We start from the raw sequence: 19,603 nt of genomic DNA, 5'->3' as shown, positions 1-19,603 counted from the left end.
CTCTTCTGTTCTTGTGTCTTTGGCAGCCTTGCAAGAGTGACTAAGTCACAACCATACAGTTCTAAGGCCTTCCACATTGTGTCCCACTCACCCAGCTGTTTTGCTCTGGGGCCACTATGAGTCCCAGGCAATTCTAACAGCCTTGCAGCATAATGGATATAAAAACCAGGGTGTAAGTGCTTCCTTGGCTACTTCACATATTGGTAGGGCAGAATACCCAGACGGAAGTAACTTAAGGAAGAATGGGCTTATTTTGGTTCACAGTTTGGAGGCACAGTCCACCATGGCTAAGAAGGCATGACAGCAGGAACTGAGGTAGCTGGTCATCCTGCATCCACAGTTAAGAAGCAGAAAGGGTCAAGTGCTACACACAATTTGCCTTCCATCTTTATTCAGTCCAAGACCCCACCATTGAATGAAACTACCTTAATTAAACTAGTCTAGAAACCATCTCTCAGAAATGCTCAAGGACTTGCTCTTCAGGGATTTTATTTTCATTCTGTTTAGTTGACCATCAGTATTAACACTAGTGCTTTCAACCTCCTGAGGTACCCTGCAGAGGATCAGAAAGGAAACCCCAATCTCTCCCCACTTTACTGCCATCTCCACCAAATCTCTTTTTTAAATCCTGCACACAACATTACAGATTGCTCTCCCCTCTGTGAAGTCTGAGATTACAGTTTTGTTGTATTCAGTGTTCTGCATATTTTCCTTCTATACTATTTCTACCCTGAGTGTTTTGGGCAAGAATCTTGTTATTGAAAATACAATGCTCTTTTATTCTCCTTTAGCCTTTTCAAGAATATTTTCTGTGTGAAGCAGAGATTAAGGGGGTTCTGTGAAAAATGAAAGGTGGTTAACAAAAAATGATGAGAATAAACTTACTATTAGCTTCTCAAACTTATAAAAATAGAAATGTCTTTATAATACTTTTACATTGTCAATTTAATTCTTGTAAAATTCACAAATTAAAACTGCAAAGTGCTCACATTAAAAGTACTTGGATGCTGCGGTAAACCAACAGTATCTTTGTAAATAAGTTCTCAACATTTTCCATGCATAATTTTTTAATGTTTTCAAGATTCACAAACTATTTTTATAAAATCAATAAATTTCTTAATTCATATTAGACAGATCTAGACTTGAACAAAGATATTAAAACTTAGATTGATTGGCTACCTAAAGTGTGTGTGTTCATTTAAGGCAAATGAACTACAGAGTGCTTCTGTATGTTCACAGTGGGTCTCTGAACTTAGGACTCTGTACTGCAATTCAGCTTATAGGTAGAATAAACATAATGCATCTTACATGCTATACTACTCATTTTTGTAAAGACAAAGAATCAAATTACATTTTGTTGTTATTTAAATATGTCAATAAAGAAGAAAATAAATAACCAATATACAGAATGAGTGGGAAAATATTTTCTTGATGTAGGAGTCAGGATCACCACTTTGTGTAACTGGAAAATAGAAGGTTGTTGTTGTTTGCATGCTTTGTTTCCAGAAAGTTCCATATTATTATTGTTTAAAATTCTTTAAAATGTTTTTGCTACATCTTAGAAAATTTTGACCAGAAAAAATGAAGTAAAATAAAAATACAGAAAATAAATGTGAAGAATAAATTGTTTTATGCCTATCCTATGACTGTACATCTCAAATTCAAAGAAACTACCCAGAAAGCATACACAAATATCTGGCTAGAGTAAAATAAGCACTTAGAGTTTAAATATACATGAAAGCATCATAATTACATTTAGAAAATAAAGCAGAAGGAAAAGTAATAAACAGATACGGCCCCCTCTTAATAGGAAACATTTAAGATTCTACATAAATTTAAAAAATGTACATCTAGGCCCAATATATTATTAGAATATTATATGACTAATGATGGAGGAATATGAGAGCAGATGCTCTGGTCAGGAGAACATATCCTCCTCTAACTTTGTAAACTTAAGAGAGAGGAGGAGGGAGGATGGGGAGGTAATAGAAGAGACAGAGGAAAGAGAAAATGAGAAAAGAGGAGACAGAGGAGGGAGAAGACAGTGGACAGAGAGAAAAGAGATACAAGGGTGAAGGGATCCTAGGTAATGAAGCTTTTCAAAGCAAGGGAGAAAACCCGGTAGCTGGTTCTGATGGTGAGGCAAATGAGAGGACAGCTGCTATTCTCTTGTCTTGCACAGCAGGAGCAGTGTTCCCAACAGATATTTTCTTCTTTACTATTTCTATCATAAATTATTTGTGTTAATTTTCTGAAAATACACATAGTAAAGAAAACTAACAACCTGTAATTATCCCAGATGTCTACCATTAAAATGTAGTTCTGTGCCTAGACGTTGTAGACATGTATGTGTAGAGGTGTGGAGATTGCACGCACACACGGGTGGATATGCCATGTTGTGCCTATGGAGGTGAAAAGACAACTGTCAATAGTTGTTCACTTTTCACCTTGGGACAGGGGCTTTCTTGCTATAGCTGCCATGGTGTTTACTCCAGACTAGCTGGTTGGTGAAATTCTGGATCATACCTCTGCCCTGCCCTACCAGCTATTCATAGTAGTACTGGGATCACAGATACCACTATCTATCTCATCTGGCTTGCTTTTTTTTTGTTGCTGTTATTTGTTTTATTTTATTTATTTATTTTATTTTATTTTTTGAGCTGAAGATCGAACCCAGAGCCTTGTGCTTGCTAGGCAAATGCTCTACCACTGAGCTAAATCTCCAACCCTTGTTTTATTTTTTTAACAGGGGTTCTAGGAATCAAATTTGGGTCCTTGAGCCTGTATGGCTAGTGTTTTTAACTCCTCAGCATCTCCTGGCCCTTGTGTGAACTTTTTTATAGCTGAAATCATATTTCACAACCAACAGTACGTCTTATACTTTACAATTAAAATTTCATTCACTTTCTATTTTACCATAAATATTTAATAATTGTCATGCTAACAGTTTCAGAATGCTGATTATTCTTTGCTTCTTAAATCCATAGGGCATTTTGTATTATTTGTATCTTTCATCTTATGGATAACAATTGTGGAACAACCCTATGGTTACTGTGAATTTTAGAACTAGGAATCCCTGTATGTGAAAAAGGGTCTGTCTGGTTCCTTAACCTTATTATGGCTGTGTCCTCTATGCTGCTTGTGCTCCAGATAAACGTAGATGTTGGTGGTTTTTTTTTTTTTTTTTTTCTCTTTTTTTCTTTGTAAATCACTGTTTTATTTCGTGTTAAAAAGTTTTGAGGAAGAAATAAAAATGCTTTTGTAAAGTAAGCCTATAAGAGGCAAGCAATTACAGATACTTTTATATGGACTAATCAGTATTCTTTAAAAAGAGTAATCAAGTGGCGTCTGCAATTACTAAAGCTGCTTGGCTTACACATACAATTAAACCTAAAGAATGTACTCACTTCTCTTCCATTCCTGCTTCTTCAGAGCTTGTGACTAAGAGTTGATTTTTGTTTTTTCCACGATGAAGCTCAGTTTTGGAGGAATTCCAGTGCCAAGCAAACCTGGGACCTTTTTAAAGAAAAACTTCCATGGCTGTATTGAAAACCTGTACTACAATGGAGTGAACATAATCGACTTGGCCAAAAGACGCAAACATCAAATCTACTCTGTGGTAAGTCCACTCTCTCTGTCACCTGGTGCTTTGTGGACTTGGCTAAGTCTTGCCTTGCTACTCTACCCCTGCACCTCTTCACACTGTGTTTATCTTATGTATTTAGAATTTTCATCAGCCAAGGCTGGGCATGTAGTTCAGTTGGTAGAGTGTGTGCCTAGCATGCTTAAAACCCTGAGTTCCATCCATGTGTCCACATAAAAACAGGTGCTTTAGTTAATTTTCTAACTATGGCCTAACAAGAAACAGTTTAGAGTAGGAAGGCTTTTTCTGGTTCATAGCATGAGAGTAGCTTTAGTCATTGCAGAGAAAACATGGCAATAGCAGTGGGAGACTGGCTAGCAACATCTCATTGGCACTTAAGACAGAGAGTCAACAGGAACTGTGTCTGGGTTTAAAAGCCTCAGGCGTTCTACCAGTGACCAACCTACAGCAAGGTCTGACCTCCTTAAGATTCCAAAACCTTCGAAAACAGGCTCACCTTCTAGGTACTAAGTGTTCAAACATGTGAGATTATAGAGAATGTTTCATACCCAAACTACAATTGACATGGTAGTGCACACCTGTAATCCCAGAATTTGGGAAGTAAAACCACTTAGATCAGAATTTTAAGTCATCCTCCATTACACAGCAACCCTGAGGCAAGTTTGCTACATGAGGTCCTGCCTCAAAAAATTAAAAATGAAATAAAACTGTTATTGTCCTATTAGCTAACTTTATATTAGAAAAGAGCCAGCTGAGAAAGAGGCACTGCAAATCATTTCATTAGTAAAATCAAGTACAGACATGCAGAGAATACTGGTTTCTTGGCTGTGTGGAAGATTTGAAATCTATGCAGGCTAATATGGATTTTATTTAAAAATTTCTAAGAAATCCAATGAAATTATGTAGCTAGGACATTGTGTGTGTACTTGTTAGTTATAGTAATTAGGGTATTTTAAATGATACTGCAATGTTGGTGTCTTAAAGGTCTCTTGTGGATCATTTATAATCACAGTGGCTAAAGTCTTCACTAATTTACTAAAGTCTATTTTCCTTACACACCTTGAGTTTTATGAGGGGTCTTTAAAAACTTATCCTTGAATTTTCTTTCCTCTTTTCAATTCAATTGCTCTTATATCTCCCTGCACTCCCTTTTAAATTTAAGGTCTCTTTTTCTTTATTATTAAACACACACACACACACACACACACACACACACACACACACAAATACAAGCTGCTGAGTCCATTTACTGCTTCTCATATGCATATCTTGTGGAGGCTGATTACTTGAGATTGGATAACCTATCAAGAGGCTCATCCCTGGAGAAGACTTATGCTCCTGCTGTCAGCAGCCATTAACTTCCTGCAGCTCTTCATCTAGTGAGATTCCCCCTATCCACACTGGCATGTCAGCTGGTGTTGTCACTGTGCAGGCTTTACTTAGGCAGCTGTATTGTGGAGACTGATGTGTGCAGCTTCCCTGAAAGTACAGAAAACACTGTCATGCATCAGACATTATATATATATACAATGTTGGGTTATTTGCAGCACTCTTACCCTGTAAGGAAACGTCAGGAAACATGACAGAATCCACTAACAAGAGTTTTATTAAGATAAGGGTGAGGGACAGATGTGCACAGGCCTGTGGAAAGACACATGCTCACTAAGTGGGGCTAGGAATCATGGCGCAGGCTTATAAAGGCTGGGCCGTGCCTTCGAACACAGGCCCATGTGGCTATTCCACACATGCATGTAGATCACATAGTTGTGCTGCATGCATTACACAACCACAGAAAGCCACGGGCCCCTGATAACATGAGACCTTTTGACCCGGAAATGACTAGGCAGAAGTGACTAGGTCCCACGGGCATGAATGACCATGTCCAACTGTGGGGGCATGATGTGAATCCATAACACTGCCCTAGTCTCAAGTCCTGATAATGCCTTGAATATAATGGGGACTGAATAATAATATGTGCATTTCCAGATATAATTAAGAATTTAAATATTTCTTCTATTTCTCCGAATGTTTGGTGTTACAACATGCTGTTTAGTACTATTTGATCAGGGTGAATGGGCCTGTTTGCCATGTACATAGTAGCATTTTCTTCCTCTAGTGATAACCTTGTTCTGAAGTCTACTTTACTTCACCATAATGTTAGCATGTGAGCTCTTTTCTCATATTTCTTCCTTTTTTGTTTGTTTGTTTTTTGTTTTTTGAGATAAGATTTCTCTGTGTAGCCCTGGCTGTCCTGAAACTTGCTCTGTAGACCAATCTGGCCTTGAACTCAGAGATCTGCCTGATTCTGCATCCTGAGTACTGGGATTAAAGGCGTGTACCATCACCACCCAGCAAACTCTTTTTAATATTTGCATTCTATTGTTTTCCCCCATTGTTTGGTTTTTAAGTTGTTGCTATCATTGTTTGTTGTTTACAATAAATAATTTGGTCATGAATTTTAATCCACACAAAAATTTAAGTGGCATACTTGGTCCATTTACACTTAATGCAATTATTGATATGTGAAAGCATAAATACCTATTTATAATTCATGCCTTCTGTTTGTTCTGTTGCTATTTTAATTCTTTTCCTTTTAAAAATAATATGTGTGTTGAATGAACTTTAGAATTTGATTTTGGAATGTGAATGTCTGTTATGGAATATTAATTTAAGATTTGTCACATTTGTTTATGCCTTGGTATATTTATTTAATGATGCAAAGATGTGTTGCATTCTCTTATGTTACATTTGTTTAACTCTGTGAAGCTGTGTTACTTTCTCTGTCTAAAACAACTGATTGGTCTAATAAAGAGATGAACAGCCAATAGCTAGGCAGGAGAGAGGGATAGGTAGTGCTGACAGGCAGAGAGAATAAATAGAAGAAAAGAAAGCAGGGAAGAGCAAGAATAGAAGAGAAGGAAAGGGGCCAGTCATCCAGCAACACAGCATGACACGGTGTAAGAAGGAAAAGATATACAGAAATATAAAAAGGTGAAAGCTCAGCGGCAAAAGGTAGATGGGATAATTTAAGTTAAGTTAATCTGTCAAGAAATAATGGGCATTCATAAGGAGGAATAAGCCTCTGGGTATTGGGAGCTGGCTGATGGGCCCCCACAGAGTAAAACAAACAAACAAACAACAACAAAACAAATAAACAAGGAAAAAGAAAAAAACCAAATAACTACAAGTGTCTCCCTGCATAGCTATTGTTTGTGGTTTCTCAGGTATAATGTATATACATAACTTTTCACAGCTTAATGGTTTTTTCATTTGATCATGATAACTGAAACATAAAACAGTTACCTTTTACCTCTTTTAAAATCCATCTATCCATCTCTTATGTTTATTTAATTATGGTAATTATTTCCTTTGTTTTTAACTAGAACTTTATCAGTTGCTTTTGCTTTTGCTTTAATTTTCCAAAATAATTTCAAAAATTTCAGAGAAAAAGTTTTATTGTATTTATTCTTTTCTGGTATAGTTTAAGATTTGGGAAGAAAGCAGAGAGAGGGTAATAGGCAGGAGGAAGGATGGAAGGCGGGCAGAAAGTCCCAGGAATCACGGAAGGCATGCAATCGCCCACCCCACGCTTTTCACTCCGCCCATAGTTTTGTTTTCCCTGTTTGGGGGAGAAGTCAACTTTCTCTGTGAGGAGTAGCACAGCAAGAGTCAGTTGTGTGCAACAATACACTGTGCTGCTCCTTTGAGCCAGCAACTCTGAAAGCTGCAGTCCTGCTTTTAGACGTGGGTAGTCACTGAGCACGGTTTGTCACGCTGACCCATTTAGAAAGGAGTTTTATAACCTTAAAATAACATTTTTTCTTCTGTTTAAAACAATATAAAATCATTCTAATATAATTTAATATATATATAATCTGCACTGTTATACACAAAACTAAGATATATTTTTAAAATATGTCTTTTTTCTTTATTCTCTCAAATCTCCTTTTATGCCATTTCTATTTAGATACTTTTTTTTAGCTATGCTTTTTAGCATATATGTGAATATGTTAAATTCTCTTATCTTCTTTCATCTGGGAATATTATGATTGATTTCCTTGATATAAAACTGAGAGTTGTCAGATCCTTTATTTAGCACATGGATATTTTGACTCTCTTCCCTCTGTTCTCAGTGACAGATGCATTGTCTGGTTGCATTGTCTCTGAGGGTGCTGTGTATTTTCTCTCTGGGTTATATCAGAGTTTGTCTTTGATGTTAGAAGTTACAAGTTTGACTGTGATAAGAATGGCTTTGGATTCTTTGGCATGTCCTGTTAGGGTTTTTCTCAGTTTCTTGAGTATGTAAGCTTTTTACCCTATTTGGGCAACTTTCTGTCATTACATGTGGGCAGCTTCCTATCACTATATGTTGAGGTGTATAGAGACCTTTTATTTACACAATCTGTGGGTGAGGGTGGGAATATGTGTGTGGGTAACCAAAGAGACTAAAAGACAGCATAGGATCTCCTGCAGCCAGAGTTACAGGCAGCTGAGAGACCCGTCACAAGCAATGTAGGTGCTGGGAACTGAACTTGGGTCCAACACAAGAGCCGTATACACTCAAGCCCTGAGCCATTTCTCCAGCCTCTATCTGGATATTTTATAACTAGTGTCTTTTATGTCTTGTTTCTGAACTTAATAATCCTTTTGTTATAGCTTACTATAAAAGTTACCAGGCTACTTTATTTTAGATGTTGCTCAAACAGAATGACTTTAATTCTTACACATTTGACATATTCTTTTCAATTGGTGGTATAGATTCACCATTTTATTCTTCTCATTGTTATTACATGCATCTATTAAAATTTAAAGTTTAATGTATTTCTCTCTCTTTCTGTGTGTGTGTGTGTGTGTGTGTGTGTGTGTATGTGTGGTCTTTGCTCCTTACTAAGTAATCTAGTCGAGCCTAGTGGCCTAGCCTGCATACCTGGAGGTATAAGGCAGGAAGGAAGTGAGGTCATACATGGCTCAACATTGCTTTAGCTCTGGACAGCTGGGTGATGGAGGAAGCTGTACTTACTTTTCCATCAAGTTCTGCGAACTGTCGTCATAGGCTCCAGTCAGTTCTTGTCCCAATGGACAGATTGCAGAGGTAGGGGTGTGGTTTGATTTCTGGAAGAGTCAAAGAGGCAACTAGAGGGTTGAGGCTTTTCCTCTTTAATGATGAGATATGTTAAATTCTGTCACTAATTAAACAGAATAGCTGGAAGTGAAATTCAATAGAGTAAGGAAAGACAATATGGGTTTCTGGATGTTAGCAATCTGATATTATTCCCTTTTCTGGATGAATCCTGAATCAAAATATTAATAAATGTTTTACAATCTTTTTACTAACTATAGCATTTACCAGATTGCCCAAAAGTTTTTTAGTCCATTTAAGTCCTCAGTGCTTAATTGGCAGTATAGTTATTATAAGGCACAGAGAACCATTTAGCACTAATACATTTGGGAAAAAAAGATTTAATCTAAGAATACAATTTTACTGTGCAGGTAGAAAAATCTTAGCTTTCACCTTTACAATATAAAGAAAGAAACACACATTATTTTTCTTCCAAATTGCTTTCATCTTCCTTATCAAATGAGAATCAGAATCCAAACAGATACACAGACACAGACAGAGACACAGACAGAGACAAACATACACCTGGTATATATCTTTGGCATTCCTTCAGAGATGTGCCAGTTCATACTATTAAATAGTATTTAATATTGTATTAAATACACAAGCACAGAGACTTTCATTCCTGTAGTCAAGCTTAAAGTTTCTCCCAAAGACACCACAACTACCTCAAGTCAACTTTGTTGCAAGTCCCATAATCACTGTGGTGCCTGTTAAGAATTCTAGAAAATCAAGGCTATTACTGATTCCTGTGTGATGTTCATTTCCAGTGTTCATAGTTTTCTTACCATCATTAAGCCTTCAAAAGGCTTCAGAAGTTCAGAGTTTATCATGTGATTAACAGAATCAAGAAAAAAAAAAGCCAAGAGGGATAGTTGATGCTCATAAATTACAAACTTTGCCTCAAGGTCAAGGAAATTCAGGCTTCCCTCTGCCTAATGGAGTTCAAGCCTTTCATGTAGGCTACATTCAGACAGCATCCCCTTTGCAATCCATTTTCCCTTTCTTATAGGACCTGCCCACTCCCTGGAGATTTAACAGCTGCTCAATGGGGATAATTCAATTTAGTCTTTATAGCCTGGTTTGACTACAGGATGATCTTCCACATTTCAGAATGCAGTAAAACTAACAGCTTAAAGTAGATATAAAAAATACCTAGCTATTCTTCCCAAAATTCACCATCCTGTACTAATACAGCTCCATATAATAAATAATCAGAAAGTAAATGGGCCATTGAAGTATGTGTGTAGTAGCTGTAATATGGATTACTATACACATAATACAGGAAGCATATTGCCTTGATAGCTCCCTGAGCATGATTAATTTCAAGCTCTGTGCTCTACAAGAAATGATGCTTTCTTATGACCTTTATTTTGTGAGTGTGAGATTCACCCCCCCCCCCTTTTTGACACAAGGAGAATAACATGATTATTTGGTCATTAGCTGGCTCCCATTCTCTTCGTGTAGGGATTCAAATGATCTTTTTTTTTTATACCAACATAAGAGCTCAGCTCTGAAGAGATAGTTAAGTCTATAAATTGTTTAATTTGTAAGCACAAGGATCTGAGTTTGATCATCAGAACCCACATGAGGGAAAAAAGGAAACCAACCAAACAACCAAACAACAACAAAACAAAACAGTTAAAAATGGTGGAATAAGTCTGTAATTTCAGTGCTAGAGAGATGGAGACAGGAAGATCCCAAGTCTGGTTGGTGAGTTTCAGGAGAGTGCTTTTCAAACAAAAAAGTGGACAGTGCCTAAGAAGTGCCACTCAGAATTGTGCTCTGTCCTACACATGTGTGTACATGCATTGTCATGCAGATCCACACACAACACAAAGGACTCATGTTTCTTTACTTGGTCTTCCATTAAAGAGGAGAGCAATGCCAATAGCTAAAAACAAGTCTGCAAGTTTCATACAATTAGCTTTGAAACCCATTGATCAAGTCATATCATTTATACATGGCTGTCTCCAAGTAGCTGAAGTCAAAGCATTTCATGAACAGAGGCCAACACTAAATACATAGCATGACCTCTCAGCCACATTGCTAACGTTGCTGAAGGATAACAATGTTCCTTTCCATTTATTCTAGACAAGATTTAATGGTCTCCTAACCAGAGTTCCCAAAAGTAGCTCTCTTGGCACTTTGGTCAGGAGTGTGAGTACAGAGGTTCCATGAATCATTCAGCTATGCAGCTTTGGGAAAGTGACCACAAACTGGTGCTCTCTAATGAAAAGTGGTAGAATTATGGTACCTCCTTTTAAGTGCCAATACAATTCTTAGTCAACAGGGGATATCTGAGTACCTGGCATCCTAGGCTGTTGAGTAAAACATCCTGCAAACTTCTATTCAGCTGAAGTTGGTTTGTGAGCCAAGCCAATACTAACTTGCCATTTTACACAGTGCAAGAATGGAGTGACATATAGTTTCCATGCCTTTGACTGAATCTGAATTGCAGTTTGCTCCGAACTGCATTAGTAACAAAGTGGTTTTGAGTAGCCATATTATCAAGTAGCCATATACAATCTCATCTATCTCTTTCTCTTGGAGAAATATAATGATCACTCTAAACTTGACTTGACTAAATGATTGGCTCTTTTAAAACAAGACTTCTTGGAACAGATATATAAAAGATATTTTCTGGGGGACTTGGGTAAATTACACATATAAATGAGCAGGCAGTGAGCATTTGTGAAGTTTGTCATTATTTGTCACACCAAAGAGACTACAAGGTAAGTGTGCAAATGTATGGGAGCTTGCAGGCATTTGTGTACACACACACACACACACACACACACACACACACACACACGAAGGACAGTAAACTTTGTTTAGCTTCCTATGACCCAGATACCCATCAAAGTTGCTCAGAGAAAACTACCTTCTGCCTAGTAGAGCCTATAATCTCTTCAGCTTGTCCTTAGGATTGTTTCAGCTCTGTGAGTGTTCTCTGTGATAAGTGATATGCTCCCTTAACAATGACTGTCTTTCTCAGCCATTTGACCAGTCTGACATTCACATCACATGCCTCTCTGCTGTGTGTTTCTCAGACCTTGGGAAAAATGATTCCCCAGTTGTTAGATTCCTTAGCCTCACTTCCTTCCTTTCTTTGAGAAATTGAGATAAAATAGTTCAAGGTCAGATGAAGAAAAATGTGGCTGAAAGTTAAATAGTAATAAAATAAGTGAACAGTGGAATAGTCATTATCTTAATTCATTTGGGCAGCTGGGATAAAATTCCATAAAGCAGGTGGCCTATAAACAACAGTCATTTATTTCTGACAGTCCTGGAGGCTGGGAGCTTGGATTTCATATTGCAGCATGTTGAGTTCTGAGAGAGTCGGCTTCTGGGTTCAGGGTATTCTACCTTCAACTAGGCCTTTATGGAGTAGAATGTCTAATCATGACCTAAGAAGCTCCTGCAAGGCCTCCCTTTTAAAGTCATCACTTTAATGTTTCAAGAGTCCTTAGGGTCAGAGGCTAGCCCCTGAGAATCCTAGCAAGCCAAGTACAGACATCTATTTTCAGTAAGTCAATTAAGTTCAATAAATCAAATAAAACAAGTAATAGTGAAAAGTTGAGAAACATTTACTCAATGTGGCCACATTGGAATGAGGAACAAGGAAGACCAGTGGTCCCCAAGTCCACCTTTTGGATCCTGACATGGAGTTTAGTTATACATACAGTGGAAGAGGTGTTCATGGCTAAGTGGTCCCATCATTAACTCATTATTGTCTGAGTTCCAGCCTTTCCCACACAGGGGCTTGATAAATTGTCAGCACTCTGTGAGATCCCATCCTAGAGACAGTTCCTCATTGGTGTGGCCTCATGTCAGTCTTTTCCTTCTTCTGGCATGAGAGTTCTAGGAAGAATTCCAGTTTCTTAGGATCCATCTTAAGTAGTCTGATGACCAAAGGGAGCATCCCAGAGTCTAGAACATGGTCATTGTTGCAGGACTATTACATTTTGGATTGCATTTCAGTGTAGAAATTTCAATGAATGCAAGAATTCAAAATTCAGAGGTAATCTTCCCTTCGAATGACCTTAATTTAATGTTACAACATTCTTCTAAGGTAACCAGCTCTTCTGAGGAAACAATTACCTGAAACTATTGAATCAAAACTTCTTGAAGAGGACTGTAAAATAATTTCTATGAATGTAAAAGAGAAATTTTATTTATTATTATTGCTATGGGTATGTGTGTGGTGTATGTAAGATGCACATGTGTACCATGGCATACATGTGGATGTTACAGGATGTCTTAGTTGGTGTTGTATTGCGGGGAAGAGACACCCTGACCATGGTAACTCTTATAAAGGAAAATATTTACTTGGGGCTTGCTTGCAGTGTCAGAGGTTTAGTCTAATATTATTACAATGGGAATCATGGTAGCACACAGGCAGACATGGTGCTGGAGAAGTCACTGAGAATCTTCATCCAGATCCAGAGGTAGCAAGAAGAGAGAGAGACTCTGGGCCTGGCTTGGGATTTTAAAACCTCAAACCTGCTAGTGACACACCTTCTCCAACAAAGACCACACCTACTTCAACAGACACACCTCCTAATCTTTCCCAAGTAGCATCACCCCCTGATGACTAAGCATTCAAACATATGAGCCTATGAGGGCCATTCTTATTCCAACCAGCACACAGGACAACGTTCAAAAGTCAGTATTCTTCTATCAGTAGAGGCAGGCTGTCTCTTGTTTCTGCATTCTGTTTACTACAGTCTAGCTTGCCTGTGACTCTTCTGTCTTGTCTTTGTTATAAGAGTGTCAGGATTACAGATACATACTAACACATCCAGTGTTTACATGAATCGGAAGACATGAACTCTGGCTTCATGGTTGTGTTGTAAGGACTTTTAGCCACTGAGTCACCTTATATATTTCTTTCTTTTTTTGTTTTTCGAGACAGGGTTTCTCTGTGTAGCTTTGCACCTTTCCTGGAACTTGCTTTGTAGATCAGGCTGGCCTCGAACTCACAGAGATCTGCCTGCCTCTGCCTCCCGAGTGCTGGGATTAAAGGCATGTGCCGCCACCACCCAGCCTTATATATTTCGTAAAGAAAATGAAACCTATGTAGAACAGAACACCAAAAAAGCAGAAAGCAAAGCACCATGCTTGTCTGTATGGATTTCATTTTCACATGTAAATATATATTTTACAAAACATAAGACTATACTTTATTGACACTATAAAATATGGTGTAGATGGTGTGTGTGTGTGTGTGTGTGTGTGTGTGTGTGTGTGTGTGTGTGTATGTGTGTGTGGTATATGTTGGGGTGGGGGGTGAGGGTGTCTGTGCAGTGCATACCAGGAGTCATATTTCCTTTCAGTGAGGTGATGTCTCACTGAACTTAGAGCTCACCATCAGCAAGCTCCCAAGATGTCTGTCTTTCTTTTCCCAGTGTCAAAGTTATAAGCATATGCTATTATGCCTTGTTTTTTTGTCGAGGTTCTAGGAATCTAAGAGCTTCTCCTGTATGTGGGACAAATAACTATCAGCTAAACCTAGGCTAAAAGTCTTATTTTAAGGCTAATTTTTTTGCTTCAAATATTTTCAATATCTTCAACATTTTATTAAAAGTTTTAAAATATGTTTAAATATTACTTAATATTGCTTATCTGTTTAAATATTTCACTGGTTCATCTTTATTTCATTAAGAGTCAACTGCTTGAAGTTTTGGTTATTTATGTTTCTACTGCCAAAAAAGTTGAAAAAGCTACCATGATTTGGAACAATTTTCTGAAATTTTAAACAGTTGAATGAAAATGAAAACTATTGGGTCAGATTTTTGTTGTTGTTTTGTTTTGGTATTTTGAAGCAAAATCTTGCTATATAGGTGAATCTGGCCTGCATTCACCTGCCTCAGCTTTCTAAGGCTGGTATCAGAAGAGTGTGCCTTAATGAAAATTCAAAGTTTTTACTAAAGCTGCACAGTTTAAAGTCTGCATTAAGTTCTCTGCCCACCCCACAGCATATATGAAGGCCTGCTTATCTTGCCAGATGTGCATGGCACTGTCTAGTCTTTTGAGGATCTAAAGAAATTTAAGGGAGTAGACATAAGGGAAGAATTACGGTGCAACTATTTGAGAGATGGAGACAGGAGGATCAAGAGTTCCAAGAGACCTGGCTCCATAATAAGGAGGAAGCCAACCTGGCCTTCATGACGGCCTGTTGGAAAGAAAGGAAAAAGAGAAGAGGGGAGAGAGAAAGAGATGAATGTAAAGAAAGGAATGGAAGAGTTTTGACAAATGGAGACTAGAATCAGCTGAGTTTCTAATGTTTTCTGCTAACAAGATAAGCACATTACTCCTTCATTTTACCCCCTACCAGAAGAGCAGACATGGCCTTTTCCTTTGGAGACATGTATTTCAGAAAGCTAGCTTATAGAGAAGGAGTAACAGATTGGGATGCCACTACAAGACAGACAATAAACAGAGAGGGATGATGATGGACCTGGGGCCAGATTGGGGCCTCTGTCCCGGACACATCTGTGCGAGCAGGTCTAGAGCAGTCATTCCCATCCATGCTTTACATGAAAGGATAGTTAATAGTCAGGGCCAGTGAACGCCAATGATGAGCAGTTGGGGACACTGTCATTCACAGTCTGCTTTATTCTCTTCTGGAAAGCACGATATAGTCAGCTTTCATCCATTTTTATTATACGTCATTTTTTCCTGAGGTGCTATACGACTTTCAAATCCAAGTGGAGGGATAAATAAACATTCACCAATATGTGCAAACAAGGCTGGACAGATCCATGAACGACAATGCTCAGCTGGGTATTAGAGATCAATAAGACATTTCAAAAATGGCCCTTGTTATTGGACAATCACTTAGAAATCTCTCCTGGGCAGTTTTTGAGATGGAAGAGCATGAGCAGAATCGTTGCCTCTGGTAAGACTATGTAAGGTGTAAACAAAGAGTAGGGTGTCTAGCCCACCTCATTCCTCTCACACACCTCACATACCAGACACATAAGTGCCAGGCTCCTCCTCCTAACCAAATGCAAAGGCTGAGAATCCTGTGTGAGAGATAAAGTGCTTCCCAAGAAACACCGTCCACTCTTCCCATAGCTCTCATACTCCTCTTAGGTAAACGGAAGTTTCTGTCCTGAGCTTTGAAGAGCAAGTGTCTCCCAGATAGTTCTTGGCAGAGAGAAAAGTCTCCCAAGCAGGGGAGTGGCATGCACAAAAGCCCAATATCGGGGCAGAAGCAAAAAGGTGTCAAGGGCTGGTGGGATGGCTTGGTGAGTAGAGAGACATGTTGTAAAAGGTGACATCCTGACTTGCATCCCTGGGATCCACACAGTGGAATGAGAAAACTAATAACTGTGTGTTTTACCTTGACCTCCATATGTGTGCTCCCCATGACAAGTTAAGAAATGTTTGATGATGTTTGAAGTCTAGAAAGTCATTGTGAAAAAACCCCAGTGTGTCCTTTAGGACATAGGCTAGTGTGTAGTGAGGGAAGTATCCGGAGTAGGTAACCACGTGGCACCAGTGGCGAAGTACTTTGCTACTCAACCTAGGTGCTACTTCCTGGGAAACCTGAGTCCAGTTGACAGAAAGTAGCTGGGACTAGGAGATAGTTCAGTTTGTAAAACACTGGACTAGCAAGCCTCAGGACCTGGGTTTGCTCCCCAAAGACAACTGAAAGCAAGATGTTGTAGCATGCACCTTGTAAGCTTGGCACACCAACAATGAGACAGGAGGCTGAGATGAGAATCAACCAGAAGCTTGTGGGCCAGCTAATCAGGATTAGATAGCACAAAAGAAGTAATAAGAGAGATCCTACCTCCAACAAAGTAAGAGAGAATTAACTCTCAGCATTTTCATTTGATCTCCATATGTGTTCTGTGGCATGTGAACCAGCACACACACACACACACACACACACACACACACACACACACACACATTCATCAGGCATACACACATACACTATGTATTCATGATAATAATATTTTTTGATTTGTTTTGGTTTTGGTTTTGGTTTTGGTTTTGGTTTTTCGAGACAGGGTTTTTCTGTGTAGCTTTGCACCTTTCCTGGAACTCACTTGGTAACCCAGGCTGGCCTCGAACTCACAGAGATCCGCCTGGCTGGGACCCGAGTGCTGGGATTAAAGGCGTGTGCCACCAACACCCGGCTTCAAGATAGTAATATTAAAAGAAGCAGGACACAGTAGCACATTCTGGTAGGAGGAGAGGTACTGATCTCAGCCGCTTGCTGGCTACCAGTCTAGTCTAACTGGAGAGAAAAACCTGTCTCACACAACCAGGTAATAACAATTGAAGAATGTTATCCTAGGTTGACCTCTGATCTCTACATGCATATGTGTATATACATGTACATGTGCACTCACAACTAGGCGTGTTCTCACACACACACAGACACACACACAGACACACAGAGGCATGCACATGCACACATTCACAAAGGAAAGGGAAGTTGTAAACTGCATGTGCAGAGCCCCTGAGCTTCCCACAGAGTAACAGTAATGGAGCGAAGGAACTTTTCTTATTCCCCACAGTGATCCCTGGAAGTCAAAAGTAACAAAGTCAAATATAACAAATAATATCCAGTATAACAAGTAATATTCAGTCAGCTGATCAAAGAAAAAATTTAGAATATTGAAGTTGGTTATGAAAAGTTCAGCTAAGAAGGGTGACTTTGGCACTGAAATTCACAAATAAACTCCTAATCATTTTTTATTTGAAAATATGTATTTAAAATCATGGGATCTTAGTACCTACTACTGAATTATTGGCAGCTCTCAGATTCCAGGAGAAGAAGAAGTATAATATCCAGCTGTGTACCATCTGCTGAACCTGCTAGACTGATAGATAATTCCAAACACATGGTCTCAGTTAGGCTCTGGAAAATAAAAACCAAGACAAAAACTCATGAATATAGAAAATATATTTTCAGGAAAACATCAGGGCTGGCAGGAGTGTGAGGGAAGTAAGGGAGAAGAGTGGCCAGAACACAGTATATATGTGTATAAAAATCACACAAAAAATTTAAAAATTGAATTAAAAAAATATAACTAGAATCCCTAGATGTCTAACAGAAAGAAGTGTAACACAAAGGGAGTCATGTTCATAGTCATGATTTCACATGGTGCTGGACACACTTAGAAAATACAACATGTCTCACTAATGTGTTAGAAACCAACTCCCAAATCCAGGTCCGATATGATTAGGGAAACCTGAGATTATCTAACTTTGTCATTGCAGATAGGCTATTAAGCAACGAAGGAGCCACTATTGCTTCATTTATGAGCCCCGTGATTCAGTGCCTTAAGAGCACTTCTTGGTTAAAATGTCGATGTCCTCTGTAGGTGTTCTGGTATTGAAAAAACCTAAATGGCTGACTTCTCCACATGATTTCTGAGGTTGCAATTCTCACAAAAATCTCCTCACATTTCAACTAATGATTTTTCTAGGTAGCTTACCTTCCTCCTCCCAAAGCATTTGATTCCTGGAAAGTTCTGGCCACTGTTTCTCTAAGACCACAGCACCTTGCCACTGCTTGCAGGTCAGCCCTGGGGATTGCATTTCCCCTCCTGCTGGTGCTCAGTTCACTTCTACTCCACCCCTCTCCCAGATGCTGTAACAAGTTCTAAAATTTGCCTTCCTTCAACTAAGAAAGTAAGCCTGTTGAAATCTTTTCATTTTTGTCTACTCTATAGTAATAGAACCCAGCTGCTATGGATATTGCTCTGTATAAATAAAATGCTGATTAGCCAGTAGCCAGGCAAGAAGTGTAGGCGGGACAAGCAGAGAAGAGAATTGTGGGAACAGGAAGACTGAGGAGGAGATGCCAGCCTGTTGTCCAGGGAGCAGCATATAAAGGCATGAGGTAAAGCCACAGAACACATGGCAACATATAGATTAACAGAAATGGGCTGAGTTTAAGTGGAAGAGCTAGTCAGTGGTAGGCCTGAGCTAATGACCAAGCAGTTTAAGTAATATAAACTTCTGAGTGATTATAAGTGGGCTGTGGGACTGCAGGGCTTGGCAGGACCTGGAGAGAAACTTTCCAGCTACACACAGCAGCCAAATAAATGCCATTAAAACAATAATAACTTAAAGTTTAAAAGTAACCAGTTGGGGCTGGGGAGATGGCTCAGGGGGAAAGTGCTTGCTGCCCAAGCGTGAGAACCACACTCTGGACCTGAACTCATGTAAAGCTGGATGGAGTGGCATGCAAGTACCAGTGTTCCCAAAGAGAGATGGGCGGCAGACACAGGGGAATCCTAAGAGTTTGTGGGCCAGCTATCATGATGGAAACAGCAGTGAACAACAAAAGAGAACTGGCTACAGATAAGGTAGAAGCTGTGCTCTGACCTCTACAGGCACCATGATGCACAGACATACCCATAAATGACACATACATATGGATCAAAAACATGGCTGAATGAATTAAGGCTTGTCTCCATAAGCTGCAATTGATGTTGGCACCCAAAGTCTCTTATCCTGATAGATGTTGGAAGTAGGACATGCTCTGAATCCCACCATTCATGGCAATGACATGACCACTATGGGTGCTTATAAATACAACATGTCTGCATAGAACACCCTGTGGTTTGAACTCAGTTCTGCAGCATCCTCAGCAACCATCCCCACTAAGAGAAAGATCAAACAGCTCTAACTCAAAAGACACCTCTAGTTTTCTAGGCAGGTTTTGGTGAATATTCCTAATATTCTGTGAAAATGAACATAATAACCCTCCAATCTACAGCAATGCTGAAGAAGTATTTCCAGGTCTTCAAGAAAGTAGAAAGCAAGTGTAACTTTGTCAGATTTTTAGCTCAGTGTACTGGTTACCAAAGCCCAGCAATACTAAAAGACACCTTTTAAAAACAAAG

The 19,603-nt window shown here is 38.9% G+C and overlaps 1 protein-coding gene across 3 annotated transcripts in view; it reads left to right on the top strand.

Annotated features, from left to right (window-relative positions):
- The window catches only part of LOC118592981 (contactin-associated protein like 5-1-like), a 934,683-nt gene that overhangs the window by 452,264 nt on the left and 462,816 nt on the right, over nucleotides 1-19,603 (top strand). For all 3 annotated transcript variants that reach the window (XM_036202117.1, XM_036202118.1, XM_036202119.1), the window contains exon 7: nucleotides 3,476-3,619. In XM_036202117.1, the coding sequence (XP_036058010.1) occupies nucleotides 3,476-3,619 (144 nt within the window). The remainder of the gene's footprint in view (nucleotides 1-3,475; nucleotides 3,620-19,603) is intronic.

The sequence above is a fragment of the Onychomys torridus genome, chromosome 11, assembly GCF_903995425.1.
Source record: "Onychomys torridus chromosome 11, mOncTor1.1, whole genome shotgun sequence".
In the NCBI taxonomy this organism is placed as follows: Eukaryota; Metazoa; Chordata; class Mammalia; order Rodentia; family Cricetidae; genus Onychomys; species Onychomys torridus.
The sequence above is the reverse complement of the archived record's forward strand: the minus strand, read 5'-3'. Positions and strand labels throughout refer to the sequence as shown.